The 15659-nt window shown below is 40.3% G+C and overlaps 1 protein-coding gene across 1 annotated transcript in view; it reads right to left on the bottom strand.

Moving 5' to 3' along the window:
* Nucleotides 1-8250: 8250 nt before the first annotated feature.
* Nucleotides 8251-15659, bottom strand: part of mtfp1 (mitochondrial fission process 1) — a 9787-nt gene continuing 2378 nt past the window's right edge. Inside the window, exons 2-4 of the mRNA XM_008296630.1 lie at nt 12103-12230; nt 11516-11748; nt 8251-10463 (exon numbers count right to left, since the gene is read on the bottom strand). Coding sequence (XP_008294852.1) covers nt 10397-10463; nt 11516-11748; nt 12103-12230 — 428 coding nt within the window. The 3' untranslated portion in view covers nt 8251-10396. The remainder of the gene's footprint in view (nt 10464-11515; nt 11749-12102; nt 12231-15659) is intronic.

Genomic DNA, 15659 nt, shown 5'->3' with positions numbered 1-15659 from the left:
CCTTCTACTGCCTTAATGAGAACTGCATTTTCTGTCTCTTATTTAAATATCTCATTGGGGGTGCCACTATAGCTCACCTGGTTGATCTAGCATCCCATGCACAGGGGCTATAGTCCCTGTGGCGGAGGTCATGAGTTCAAATCCCGTTCATGGCCCTTTTCTGCAGGTCCTTACCCCATTCCTCTCCCCCACTTTCCTGTCTCTCTCAACTGCACTCTCAAATTAAGGCCAAAAAAAATAACATTAAAAAATAAATATATCACTGGTTAGATTGCCTTCAAACTTGGTACAATCATGGTCTCCAGAGGATGAAGAAACTCTAGACCTTCTGTCTTTTCATGTGGAGTCATGATCGTAGTAGCATCTTATTTTCTTCAGGTTCATAACCAAATATCTGCAAAACTCATGACATTCCCATCAGCCCCAGATATACTTCATGCTAACATGCTAAACCTTAAAAATGATACCTGCTTGTCGTCACCATGTTGAAGTGATTCCTGTGAGCTCGCCTTACAAAGATGTCAACATGCTTGTAGACTCTTCTGTGGTCACACAAACTACTTCAACGTGGTGTCATGTATTTTAATACCATCAGCTATATCTGCTTATCCTTTAGAGGTTTGCAGGCCTGACAGCTGGGACACAGTTGGATCACTGGGTTAAAACAGACATCAGACAGACATTTACACCTACAGCAAATGTAGCACCAATTAAACCAGTATGTCCAGTGGAAGAGCAACGAGACGTTAACAGAAAGGCCCAGAGTTCAAACCTGCTTGAACCCTGATAACCTCTTGCTGTAAGGCGATGTGTCGGCCACATATTCTAATATTTTTCCGCCTTCGTTTGCCTGTGCTGCCTTGTGATGAAGGTGTTTTCTACCCTCTGTGCTTTGCTGTCGGCAAAGGATGTATTCCAGCAACTACCTCCTGGTGCCGGTTCGAATTTTACTTTTTATATTTCTCTCAATGCGCGCCGAGACGCAATTAAATTACACCGAGAACTGTTGAGCTTCTGAATCAGTCTAGTTACGTGAGAGGACCCGGTCTAGGAGCCGGTGTGTTTGTGTACCTGAGCCTGTGCGTCTCTTTGTCTGCCTGCGTGTGCATGTTCGCCTGTGATCTCAAGTGAGTCACTCAAGCACTGTGAAGTCTGTTGTAATGGTGTTTCCGCGGCATATTGATTTCATGATGAGCAGATGATGTCTTTGTAAGATGACTCAAGAGATGGGAAATTAGATGTTATCTCATAACAACACACGATGAGGAATCATATGGTACGTTATCTGATTTTGGAATTATGTCAAGCTATCAAACTGATACACAGATGACATGTGTGCAGCGAGCGTCTTATGTTGCAGACAAGGGGTGATTACCATAGATACACTGTGATTAGCAAATCGAGCGCGGGGTGGTAAACAAAATATAGATGCTAATTTAAATTGCAAATGCTGTTTTCAAGTTATGCAGTGTAGGAGATAGCCTGAGGGTTAGTGCAAGGCCTTTAATCCCCAGCTGCCCCAGTAAACCTCCTCTGTGGCCACTATAGAAACCTGGTAGTGTTGCATATTTCAACCTGCAAGCAGAAGAATATAGCCCGAGCCGTGTGCCGCGCTTTCAAGTAGAAAGATTACCACAGATAGTGTGCTTTAAGTGACCAGCCAGCATTTCCACTTGGCTGCACCCTCTGATGCCACCTGAACAGAATTCAGTAGGAGCCTTCAAGCTCCTCATACATAATGTATTGCTGAAGGTCTGCTCAGTTTTCATGTTCTCCTAATTCATTTCACAAAGAGAGAGAGAGAGCTCTGCCGGCATACAGAGCACACAACCTGTATCCCGCTGTACATTGTCAAATCGGGATTTGCCACTTCACCACTGGCAGTTTGTTGAAACAAGTGCGCTCACGTCGCTTTTTGTTTCGTCTTTAATCTTGTATATTAAGCCAATGATGCTGACCCACATTCAACAGACACATTAATGCCGTTAATCATCATCATAAAGACGGTTAATTCCTCGTATATCGCAACGTGTCTGACAAACACAGTAGTGGTGGTTTTCTGTGATATCGTCATATATGTCATTTAAGTCCAAGTATTTGTTTGTAACTTAAATTTAGCCTTTATTTTCTTGTGTCAAAAATAAATCGCAAACTATACAATGCTCTAATTTAACCCCCTTTCAAGCGTAAAGACTTTGATCATATCGATGTAGCAGCTTAATCCAGCAGGATTCTCCATGCTCTTTGTCTTCACGTTTCAGAGACACAAACTGATATTTATTAGTTTAATGCTCGGTGACACAGCTCGGGCCTTGCCCTTCATTTTTCATGTTGCCTTCCCTTATTTCTTTTGTGGCCTGATTTGATGTGCCGTGATTGTCTTTTGTTTCTCTTTGGCTCACAGCATAAAATCATTCATGAAAATCAATCCGAACATAGCCCTCTGCTCTGTTTTTCAAAACGTAGCCTCCTGCTGACCTCAATAAATCGACCAGTGAACGTTAAACATTTCAGTTAGTGCCCTCAAAGTGGCCTTTCCACAAACATAGTCCTTCACTAAAGGGGGACACTAAGAGCTGTGTGTGTGTCTGTGTGTGTGTGTGTGTGTGTGTGTGTTCCAGAGAGCAGTACACCAACCACCACTGTAGCGTAACAAAATTACGGCCCATCGCCCATTACTAATGATTGTGTCCGTTCATTTCAGTTTATGTTGTTTTAAGGAGAGGGGTCCTGCTCCGTCTGCCCTCTTATCGGGGAGTCAAATGCAAGAACAGGGTCAAATGTATAAGAGCAAGATTTGAAAGCGGGGCTCGCAGGTTCACAGATCAACAGCTGAAGCTTCTTTTATTTCTGCGTTTAGTCACAGGTGGTAAAGCGGCATGTTGTCATTGATGCTGCTATGTTAGAGAGTGCTAGTTTTAGAGATAGCAACATTGATCTGTCCCAATATCTAAGCAACTGTTTGATTGGTAGCTCTGTAATTACATAAAACTCTGACAGAAGGACAACATTTTAATTTAACCTGCAAAATATCTCAACAAGCTTCAAGGACTGGCATCAAATTTTATGTAGACGGTGGGGCGCCTCCATAGCTCACCTGGTAGAGAGCGTATATATATATATATATATGATGGCTGATAATTCTTTACTGCACTCTGCCTTTCCCCTTCTCTCCTTAACACTGCCATAGATTAAAGCAGAAATGTCCCCCAAAAAATAATTTTGCATGACATTTATGGTTCCTGGAGGATGAATCCCGCTAATGACCCCTTGACCTTTTCTCTACTGCCACACTGAGGTTCATATCGGTGCTTTGAATTGAACTATCTCACTATGAAATCTGATAATTAGTAAATCTTAGAAGGCATTAAACCGCTGTAACTGTGACTGATAAGTGGTCATCATTATACCTGCTTAACATCTACATGCCACAGATGTGTTTCAAGTCTATTTAGGATCATTTTGTGGTTATTTTTACAAATCTTAGTGGTGATTTTGTATCTCTTTTGCATTTCTCAGCAGCTGTTTTGATGTTTTCTGGTGCTTGTTTTGCATCTCTTTTTAGTCTATGTTGTTTCTTAGTAGTCAGTTTGCATCCCTCTCTGGTTGTTTTGAAGTTGTTTTCTATCTCTATCCCTCTTGGCGTCATCTCAAATCAGTTTTGTATCTCTCAGTGGCCTCCTTGCACATCTTTTGTGTCCTTTTTGTGCCTCTTTGTATGCATTTTTTTGCAGCTCTTTGTAAGTCTTTCTGTAGTTGTTTTGAATCCTGTTTGTCTTCTTTACTGTTTTGTATCTCTTGGTGGTAGTTTTATTGATTTTCCATCATGTTGGCATTTTTATTGTCAGCATTTAGCTCAAAGCATCGCTGTGCCAAAGTGCTGCATCACAGAGCCCACACTATAGCTGGAGACAATCTTGTTTATTTTACTGTAAAGTACAAGAAAATAACCATCATCTCCTTCCACTGACCTGTAAGCCTCTTATGCCTGGTTATCCTGTTGGTTCCAGGTCTGTTCAGCCTCCTGTGACCATGACTGGACTGTATACCAGCATGCATCATACACAAGGCTGGTTCTTTCAGCGGTATGCTGCGGTAACTTCTGCCATGACCAGTTTTTCTTCAGGCCCGTCTCCTCTGCACCCAGTACCACAGTGGTGCAGTGGCATCCCTTACATCGAGCCTTCACTCAGCATGACTGCTCCTTTACCTCCCGCAGTATATTCACAGCACTCTCCTGCATCGTCTGCTCTCAGGCAGCAGATATTATCTGGTGACTGATTAGATCTTAATTTGTAATCCACACATAGCACAAAAGCAGTGAAGAAATCGGAGCTCTGTTTTCTCCATTGAATCGCCTTTAAGCATCTGTGCCTTTGGCGAGGAGGCAGCTGCCTTTGAAGGGGCAGATGCTTCCGAGAACCAATGGAGGGTAAAGATGGAGAGCAAAGACGGTTGCCCCACCAGTTCACAGGTTTAAACAATTTGTGTATCCTGAAGGAGGAAAGTTGTCATGAGTGTGGCAAACTTCACTGTTATTATATGTTGCTTATTGATACAGAATCTTGAGGAGCATCGCAAAGCTACGTACTAACTCTCTGACTCTGAGGGTTAAATTAAACATAATATTAGCTTTTTAAAGTCTGGAAGCTGAAACAAGGCGGCTCAGATGAGACGTCTAGTAAAAAGCCGAGCTCTTCCACTTTGCACTTATATGGACTTCACCGGTTAAAGCAAGAAAAGCGGATTAGAGAAGACGTTATGAAAAGAAATTAAGGCATGACATGACTTTTTTCTGTGTTCAACACATATTTTAATCTAACAGAATAATGCATAAAAGCTCAGACGGCAGGCTTCAAGTACAATAACCTGAATATATCCTTGTAGCAAAATCAGATACGGACAGCTGATAATATATTTTTTGAGCAGCTCTGTATATTGTGATGTAATGTAGATGCAATCCTCTGGACATTTTTCTTTTTATTGGGCTTTGATGATACGGATAATTCACTTTTGTGTTACCTTACGGAAAGAAAACGTAATAAAGCTTTATTATATTATGAAAAATATATTACTCATTTGTAATTTTAAAAATGTGTTTGTAATATAATCACACAGATTTTGTAAATTATGAGTTCCCCCGTGTGTGTGTGCAGTAGCTTCGTGTGTGCACTTGTGTAAACTGGTTGTTAACGTTGATTTCTAACTGCTCATAGCAGGATTTTAAATCAAAATTCCATCTGACGCGCAAACATTAAGAACCTCAGTGCAGTCCTGCAAACTGTATGTAAAACAAGGCGAGACTGACAGATATTTATGTCCCCTTGTCCCGGCTGAAGGCTTGTTTTTCTGCATCAGGCTGTATGGATATCAGCGAGGGTTATAGGGGTGGAGAGGAGCAATTCAAAGTCTGGGAATTCCTGAAAAAAAAAAAAAACACAGCAAGACAAGTGAGAAGGAGAGAGGGAGGTCTTTTGGCCACTTGTGGCCTTCACAACCCAGGCACAAATCATAGAGGGACATGGCAATTGGAGTGACAGATGAACAATGCCCCCATTTTCCAACCCCCTGTGAACAGGCCCATCCATCACGGCTGGGGAGATTAATTCAATTCATCAGCTTTTTGTCTCCTTAGGCCCCCTAATGCCACCTGATATTGCTCAACGGGGACTTATAAATGTTTGTGGATTTGATCCGAGCTCGCTTGCTTGACACCGAATTAAAACATTACTCTTTACTCTTAGCACTCTGCTGGTTTTGCCAACAGCCTGGCAGCCACTTCTGCCATAATTCTGATCAAGATGAATTCTTATGAAGACGAAAATGTTTGCCAACGGCAGCCAGCGAGAGCATAAAGCAGTTTGGAAAGAGAGGGGAGGTTTGGTAATAGGGGGACTGATGGAAGCAAAAGAAAGTACCGGTCACAGGAAAAAAAAGCATTTAATGAAAAAGCTGTATCATTGTTATAAGGATTTTCATTTACATTTTATCAATGAACAGAGGAGGTACAGCACCTTCAGGCATGTTAGCAGAAGATTGTCACATCTTATTTGCACCAAGAGCAATTTATCAAGTTTTGGCCAAACAATTGATGAAAATGTTCACATGTATCATTATGAGACTTTAACAGTCATGTACATAAATACATGCAGGACTTAAACTGATCCTGAAGGCTTGTCATTTTGGAAACCCTAACACAAGGCTGCAGGGGTTCAATCTGATGATGTTAACATGATATCGATATGTGATACTAAAATACATTTACTGTAGTGCTACATAGCATTTACAAGTGTGCATTAGCTGCTGTGTTGGATTGGACAGGAAGAGCAAGACACAAAGCCAATGTTAGTGAGGACATCTAGTGGCCGGCTACTGGAATTATTTAAAGAGATGTAGCAAGTCAAAAGGTGAAAATGTTTATTTGTGAAAAGAAATATTTAGTTTTGTTTGAAAAATGGGTTTTATTTGAATATGATGACCAACCGTCTCAGTCAAACTGAGAAACATCCACAAGTTATGGGTTAGAACAGCGTTTCCAATACATGGAATATACTTAATGGTTTTTTTTGGTTGCTAAAAGAAGCCAGATACCACAACTGCCTGATTGTAATAATAACATGATCACAACTTTTAAACATCCAACTTATTTTAAATGCTTTAGTACATTAGAATACATAAAAAAGTATACTACTTTGAGAAAATGCATCATAGAGATAATATTCCTCAGCAGTTAGGAAGGTTTCCATCCAGTGAGAGGCTCTGGATGGAGAACTAGTGTCCCATCAGGAACTAACTGTGTTCGACTGGCACTCCCATTGATCCCCAGATCAATAAATAGCTGTTCTGGTGGCAAACTGATCAGTTAGAGCCACAAGTAAACAGCTGGACAGTGGAAAAGAGACATTAATGCATCTGTGGGTTTGAGTCAACATTTAGGACATGTATGCTAATGTTCGCAATAACATACAGACACCAAGAAAAAGCAAAAAAAAAATTGCTTTTCATTAATAAAAACAACTTCTGTACTTGTCAGTCAAAAGATGCTAAAACAAGCTGTGGTGAGGAGTGGCTTTACATTTACAAGGCATCAGATCCATTTCAGCCAAGGATAATCCATAAAACAACACTTGAAAAACCAACACTCAAGTTTTTTTTTTCTATACAAAGTTTACTTTATTCATATTCATGGATAGCCCCCCTTATGAGGCTGGTAGTGAATCCTGCCTCCTCTCCAGACACACAGGTAATAGGCCATGCTCAGAAATCCCACCACAGACACCAGCAGGATGGCTACTACCAGCACGATTTTCCACACCGACGATTCTTTTTCTCCTTTACTGGAATCTAACATTTTTTAAAAAAAGGACATTTCAAATGGGAACAATCTTTAGCAGAAATAATCACAACAAAAGCTCAGGTTTATAAACGGGCTAACCAACCCACCTTGCTCCTTCATAAGAGAAGGCCCTGGAGTAGTCGACAGCTTCCGGCCCGCCTTCGTCACCAGTCCAGACACTTCTCGTGGAGTTTCGGGCCATATGATCTTCCCTTCTTCTTGAAACGGGCCAAAAGCTTTGTTAAAATGGCTGTTGATCCATTGGTCCCGGTTGTGTCGAGGACTGGCTGTAGCACAAAGGTGACACATGCAACGTTAAAATAAAATATAACTCAGCTGATCAAACCTTCTGTCAACAGATACAATGCTCTTTCTTTTTTCTTACCTGGTTCACCACTTGACGTGGTCAAATTGGCCAGAAGCAGAAGAACAAGTGCAAACATGACTGTGCCGAGCAGCAGTTGGAGCTGCTTTGCTTTTTTATGTGGGCACTTCATCTGTGCAAGCGGCATCAGCTGTGTTCTCCAGACTCAATCAAGACAAATTGTGCTCTCAAATGGTCTGATGTCTTTTTGAGAGCTTCCATTTCATTGGCTAAGCAGTCCCTTGAATTACACCTCTTTCATCTCAAAGCGACAGTTGGTTAAGTAGAAAGCGCTCGCGCAAAGAGGAGGCTGTTGTACCGCCACTTGATTTCACTGCTCTTGTAGGACGGCCTTGCCACATATACGGTTTAGATAGCATTTGATTTTTTTTTTGTTAATCATTATTTCCCAACACTACATGGTGGCACCGAATCATTTGTTGTCAATATGTGTACTAAAAATGATGATGATTGCTGCAGGAATGTTAAAGAAAACACAGACTTGACAAGCAATAAAACACGACCAATCATTCAAGAAACGCACCGAAAATCAAGACATGATATAATTTATTTCACCACAGTTTCAGAAGTTCAGAGGTTACAGAGCATCAGGATCGCTGACTATCAGGTGACCACTCTAACGAATGGAGCTTTAACTTTAAACAGTTACTTTCACATTTGAAAAAATAATCTCCAGCTTGTGAACTAACAGAGTTTGAGGTTATACTATTTAAATTCTTTTCAGTTAAGGCTGAATATTCCCAGTTCTAAACACACTGTCAGACAGTCAAAAAAAAAAAAAAAAAGGAAATCATTCCTTTTGTTTTGCAGCATGCAACAGAACAGTAGAAATACAACAATGTGTAAAATCTGAAATGTTAAAATTGAAGAGAGAGATATTCACAAAGGAGGCACCAATGCACGTTTTTTTCTCCCAGGCGGATATTTTGACATGTCATAGCAGGAAAAGTGCTGGCAAAAATCAATGACATTTAAATGCAGTAGCTGGAGAATCATAGTTTTATCAACTGGCACACACACGCTGCAGGTAGACTGGTGTCTTTGGATCCTCTCCTGCTATGATAACTCAAACTATCCGTCTATATATGTACATGAGGTAAAAGTAAAGTATGTGCTTAAGTGAATGTGTGGTGTAATGGTAACCCGCTCTGAATAAACAAGTACTGTTGAAGCAGCCTTTAGCCTGATCTCGCTATTAAACACATTTACAAGTACCAGCCATTAATACATATGTGTTGTACTCCAGCATTTCTCTCAGCATGTCTCTCTCTCCGTGACGTGCGAACACATTAAACGAAGGTTATTGCTACAAATGGTGCACTGGTGTAACCTGACACACACACAAAAAAACTGACAACTATTCCCAGCATGTTCCTCATCTTAAACGTTACAGCACAGTAAACTGTAAAGCTACATATTTTTAGATTTCCCTTTATAATTCTAAAAATGTGCACAATATGTAACCACATACTTTATTTTTTAACGTGGGGAAACGACCCCCAACATCTTCTAAGCTCATTTATGCACACAGATGTTGTTTTTTCCCTTTGCATAGTTCAGCATGAGATACAGTATATATATATTTTGGCTCCTTAAACAAACATTATAGACGTACAGTATAGTGTATTTCTTAGTGAATCCCTTAAGCCTTTTTTTTTTTGCATATACTGGCCTTCACAAATGTTTGAGAAGTGCAACACTACATCTAATGTGCTAGTACTTTGGATTACAAATGTCTCCTCTTGTGCATCAGTGACATAAATCTGTTAAACATATTCACTGGTTGTATGCTGCCCTGCACCGCCTCACAGTAATCTGAAGTCAAGACATCTTTACTCTTTGTGCTGGAGAAATTTATATTTGTTCTACACACATTTGCTGATCTAAACCTGGCACATCTAACATTTCAAACCTACAATAAGTTACACTACTGTACATACTGATTCTATACTGTGTACAGAACCACGCAGGTCGTAACTGGTGCGGCGCAAACTCTCGATGAAAACCTCAGTGGCTTCCATGATCGACAACAAAGCAGAATAAAACAACAGAAAAGTGCATCAGAAGACGCTTCTTTTCTATTCCGAGTAACAGAAAAGAGAAATTTTAAATTGGTAACAAAAGAAGAAGGACATCGTGGCTTTTTGTCGTTACAGTACCGCTAAATATGGCTAACAACTACAGCAAGTGTGGGTTTGTATGTAACCACCGTTCTATCTGAACATAAAGCGATATCCTGCAAGCCCGAGTAATAGCTCTCAGCTGTAGCCCACCAGGGCAACCTTGGAGGCTTTTCTCTGTATAAAAGATCAGAAGAATATATCAGGACACTGTACGCCTGCCAAAGAAGCAGGAATTCACTGTGTCGAATGGAGTATTCATACAATTTTTATACTCTTACATTCCCATTTAGACATTTCGGTGTCGCTACCCAGATCGCCCTGAGATGTAAAAATTCAGTATCCCCCCCGAGGGGTGTTTCACACAGCAGGATTTTAATAACTTAACCTGGTATATAAATGTTAGGATTTTTCAGTACAGCTATTTTATACGTATGTTTGACTAAACTCTTTTTCCGTGACGGCCTTCTTTGCACATCTTCTGAATAATCAGCACATGAACTGGACCGATGTCAGGATGCCAGGAAAAGGACATTTGTGCTGCACCGTCCCTCCTTATTCGTGCTTCTCTCCCTCGTTGTAGACCTTCCGAAGGCTCGAGTCTAGCAGGAAATCCACTGACCTACAGGGCAGAAGCAGGAGAAACATTTTTTATGTGACACACACAGTGCAGCACATCTGAATACATTTCATAAAACAGAAGTGGTCTGCAAACACTTCTGCTTTCGAGAGCTGGTGTTATTTGTTATCTAGCAACAGAGCAGTGAAAATATCACCACTGTTGTTGATGATGATGCAACACTTGTCATAGATTATGGCTGCAAAATCCTACAAATAAACTGTGAGTACAGATGTTTCATTTATTTTCCTGCATAATTGATCGCAATACCAGACGTCAAATGGAAAACATGAAAGTCAGGGCACGTTTAAATATTCTGGTACCATGTAATTTTAACAAACATCTTCTGTTGTAAAATTTAGAGCCCATTGCGGAACACTAAATGCTGGAATGTCCCCGGTTGAGTAGCTGTTTGGTTTGGAGTTGTTATTATGGGACACGTGTCAAAGAAAATATGTTGGTGCTGCACTCTAAGCGCTCTCAGCCAAACACGAAGCTCTACACTAGTTTGGCATCGTTCTGAAAAAAACTAGTGAAGTGTGTGTTGTTTCTTTCATTTGTATGACTCTGAAGGACACATCTAGTGTTGTTCAATAGCTCTGCCTGTAAACAAATCCAAAGAGAAGACTACAGTTAAGCCAAAAATACAGCACTTTTGATTTCCCTACCTTGTTTGACAGTTTATTTTTTTTTTAAATAGCTGGTAGTTTTTAGCACCATAATCGCGATCATCACTAGAGAACAGCACATTCATTGGGGACTATTTTGATGTAATCCACAATGTTTGTTGGTGCAGTTGGGTTATAGTAAAGTTTTGGCCATTTTATTAGATTTACCAACAAGGAAACATCACCAGACATATCCTATCACACTATATACAGAACAGACAAGTGTCACGACATCATGTTGGAGCTGACCTAATGATCTTGTGTCCCACACAGCAGCTAAATCTACCGCTCATTTGTCGATGGTCGGAACCTTAGAATTAAATCTTGCGTAACAGTATCTTACATAATCCATGTACACATGCAAACAAAACACAACTTGCGCCAAACCTGTCTATTGGAGTAATGATGAAGGGGATGGTGGAGAGGCCTATAGCCGTAGTGGTCCACTTGCGGACGGACAGCGGCAACTTGGTGGTTCTGCCCAGCAGGTACAGCGACCCGGCGCACACGCGATTAATGGTGAAGCCGGGGATGATCACAGAGGCGAGGGCCTGCCACACAAACGTGTCCACCACCGCCGCCGCAACCCGTGTCGTCCTCCCTGGGTTGTCCCCATGGGCCTAAGGAACAGATGGAGGGAGAGAAAATGAGGGTAGAAACAGCTACCACAGGCTGGTTTTAGAAAAGAGAATGTTATCATAATATGGACCTGAATTTTTCTTTTTTGTTGCTCAGGATTTCATGTTTCTATTTTAAAGATTTGGGCTTGTAGCCAGTAAAACCAAACAATTACTTAAGTTATATATGTCAAAATAAAACTACTGAATGAAGCAGTAAAGGAATTCAATCCTGGTATAAAAAAACAGGGATTTAAGGTGAGTGAAGATGCATTTCTACCCCTTCATACAAGATAACACAAGTCTGACCATTATGATCATTAATGAAAATACCCCAAACAAACTGTAATATCCTACCTCAGCTGCTTTCTTCCCTTTGTCCACTGCATCAGCAGTAACATATGCAGTGGCCACAGCATAGCTGCCCCATACAAAGCTCACTGGCACCAGAGCACGGAAGGCCTCCCCGACCTCATTGGCATATCCTGTGGAAATACATACATAGATGAACATGAGACTTTAACCCTCTCAGCTTCCTCTAAATACATAATAGTCCTAGTTAGCCACACTGCTATCAGATGCTGAGGCTCAAGTCTATAAAAGAAACCATTAGTGCAAAACATTTATGAAAATAATAATCCATGTTTAGAGTCTTTCTAAGTAGTGAAGGAGTCCATTAAATATTCCAAAGCTCAATTACTGAGCAGCAGATCGCAAAATGGCAAAACATTATGAATGTGAAACTGTACTGTCAGTATTGTTAGCATTATACCCCGCAGTTTCCAGAACATACATCCTGACACATGCAAGCAGCTGATCAAGCTCAGCTTCATCTCTCACACTGTCTTGGTGAAAATGGAAAGCAGCATTTGGAAAATTATGCAATATCCATTCCATGAGGGCAGAACGACATAAATGTCCTTGATCCCCTTATTAAGGAGTCACCTGTGCCATATGCCACAGTATACATGTACATCACTGGTAAAATTAACTCCAGTCACACAGGGAGCATTATCTTTGGTTCAATGACAACAGAACCATCAGAGCGTGGTGGAGTCAAATTCTGCTGCGGCTGCGTGACTCCATCTCAGGTACTGCGGGCAAAACTGACACGACTGTTCAAATGCTGCATTTCAGAGAAAGACACGAGTCCATTAGAAGCAGTCGAGCCTTTTGAACACAGCTTGGTGACAGACTATTAGCTCCCCAGTAGTGGTCATTTACTGCATAAACAAGGTAATCAGTGGTAGCCTTGTACCACTTAATGCTTCGACTGACAACATGTCAAACAGGCCTCTGATCCAGATTACACATTTCGTAATTGTTTAGTGGATAATAGACAGATCAAATGTGTTGCTACGGCTACAATAAACCAGCATCTCATTCAGTTTGGCAAAGCCTGCATGATGAAAAATAACATTAAGTACATATTAAGATTAAATAAAAAGAAGCACATTAATGTAAAGAAATAAAACATCAGTGATCCTGGAGTGAGCCTGTGCAGTAGGTTTAAAAAAAACTGTCTCCTGCCCCCTTAAGAAGCCTGTATTCTCTCTTGTATGCATGTCCTCCACAATGTTAAGGTGCATTTCAGGTGAGACTGAGTCATATCAGCTCCTGAACGTGTTTTGTTTTTTTATTATGCCTATGCTGATGAACCACGGTGCAAAAAACCACCTCTGCACTATTTATATACGGTGTTAAGGGCTCTTACTTCTGAAGAATTGAAGCTTTTTTTCCCCCGTCTGCTTTAAGGATGTGCGTAAATGTAGTCTTCAGTGGGAACAACACGCAGGAATGAATCATACTTCCTCCTCAGTAGTGAATATCTCAGATGGAGGTACTTTCCTGCTGCACAATGCTCACTAAAAACTGTACTGAAAACTGTGAAAGGGGAGCGGCAAGTGAAACACAATACACTCTCAACGTGTGTTTAACCAAACGTCGTGATGTAACGAAGAGAAAAAGAATTAAATCTGAATAGTAGAAAAAAAAAAACTATGTACCACTAAACATTTACCACCGTACGAGTGAAATTAACGGTTGGGTCAACTGCTGGATCGGGAGATTCAGAAGGTCAGGGAGGGCTAGTAAGGTGCTAAGAGCTTCTACTTGTATAATGATGTACGATAACAAGGGACGTATAGATAGGCTTATCCTCCAGCAATGCATTTAGCTAATGAGGAAATACGCTGTGCCCTGGTGGAATAGACTGCAACTGGCCCTGTTTGCCCTTTTTGCTCTGTGCCCAGTAAGGCATGAAAAGAGAAAGAGAGAGAGTGTGTGTGTGTGTGTGTGTGTGTGCGTGTGTGTGTGTGTGTGTTCGTGTTCAAAAGGTGTTGAAGCAAGTAGAAGCAGAAACATCACAGATAAGGAATCCAAATGCTGAAGAAGACAGAGCAGGGCTAGATGATAAAAGAGAGCTTCAGAGATGACCAATAACAGTGACTGATGGCCAGACAACACAACGAGCACATCCAATCTCAGATCTACTGCTGCACGCTTCTGCTGTTATATATCTACCGTGGATTTTAAAAGTGACCTGAATTCATCTACGAGGACATCAGACAAACATGTCTTTGCTTCATTCTGCCGCCAAAACACTTGGGTTGAAAAAGCATCAGACCCATCAAGCTGGAGAGGCAAGATATTAAGAAAAAACTGTCATGGTGATATTTTCTACTATGTACATATATGTCACAGTGCAAATTAAAATCCCGGCGGATTTTAATTTTGCCGAGGCGAGATTGAAATTTTGATTTGGTCTAGGCAGAACTAAAGTTTTGATTTTGCCTAGACCAAATTAAAATCCTTCATCATAATTAGATTGTAATCCTGCCTGGGCAAAACTAAAATTTGGCAGAATTTAGCTTCTTTTAGGCAGAATTTAAATTTAAATTTTGTCGAGATCAAATTAAAATCATCCTTATAACAAATTGAGATTGTAATCCAGCCGAAGCAGATTTAAAATTTGACCACATCAAATTAAAAATCTGAATTAAATCAGAATTATAAGATTAATTTCACCTAGACCACATTGAAATCATTCATATATATGTAGTATTTGTACCAGTCTTGTGTGACTGTTAAACATTACAAAAGATGTGTCACACGTCTTCATTTGTATTTGAATGAAAATGTTGGTGTGACCCTTTAATGGTTACAGCATTAAAGAATGTGAGGTTCACACACATGGTGACGTGTGGAGATCATATCAGATTAACATCTCGCAATGTGTCACAGCTCACTACATATTCAAAGAATCTCTTCTTATGTACTTGAATGAAAATGTTGGTTCTGTCTATGCAGATGTAAAATTTGCCCAGGCAGGATTACAATCTCACAATGATATAAGAAGGATTTTAATTTGGTCTAGGCAAAATCAATACTTTAGTTCTGCCTAGACCAAATCAAAATTTTAATCTCGCCTGGGCAGATCCAAAATCCACCTGGATTTTAATTTGGACTGTGACATATATATGTTTTGATCTGAAAAAATTAAGAACCTTTCAATCCAGATAGAATTAATCACTCTAGAATAATTGTGGTGATTTTGTAGGAGAGTGCACTTGCATAGAAAATACCAAAAACTACAAAAAATAAAACTGAGAAAAGCAGAAAAAAGCTGTTTGAAACCTGTCTTGGCAACCAAAACAGTTTTTTTGCTTTGGACTGCATTCAGATTCTGGCTTCGCTTTGTACTCGTCATACAGAACTTTGTGCTGCAGACGTTTATTATCTAACAAATTAGTCATGTTGACTTGTGTATTTAGTAACAGTCACAAGACAGTAGCGACAGACTACCTGTTATTGGTCAACATCATCCTTTCTGTAGTTGGAATACTTCTGTTCAACTGATGCTGTGTTTCTTTTCACAAGCAAATATTTCTTTTCAGTGTTTCTCTCATCTGTTG

The sequence above is a fragment of the Stegastes partitus genome, unplaced genomic scaffold, assembly GCF_000690725.1.
Source record: "Stegastes partitus isolate 25-593 unplaced genomic scaffold, Stegastes_partitus-1.0.2 Scaffold1142, whole genome shotgun sequence".
In the NCBI taxonomy this organism is placed as follows: Eukaryota; Metazoa; Chordata; class Actinopteri; family Pomacentridae; genus Stegastes; species Stegastes partitus.
Note: the sequence above shows the minus strand (reverse complement) of the source record. Positions and strands in the feature narration are given on the sequence as shown.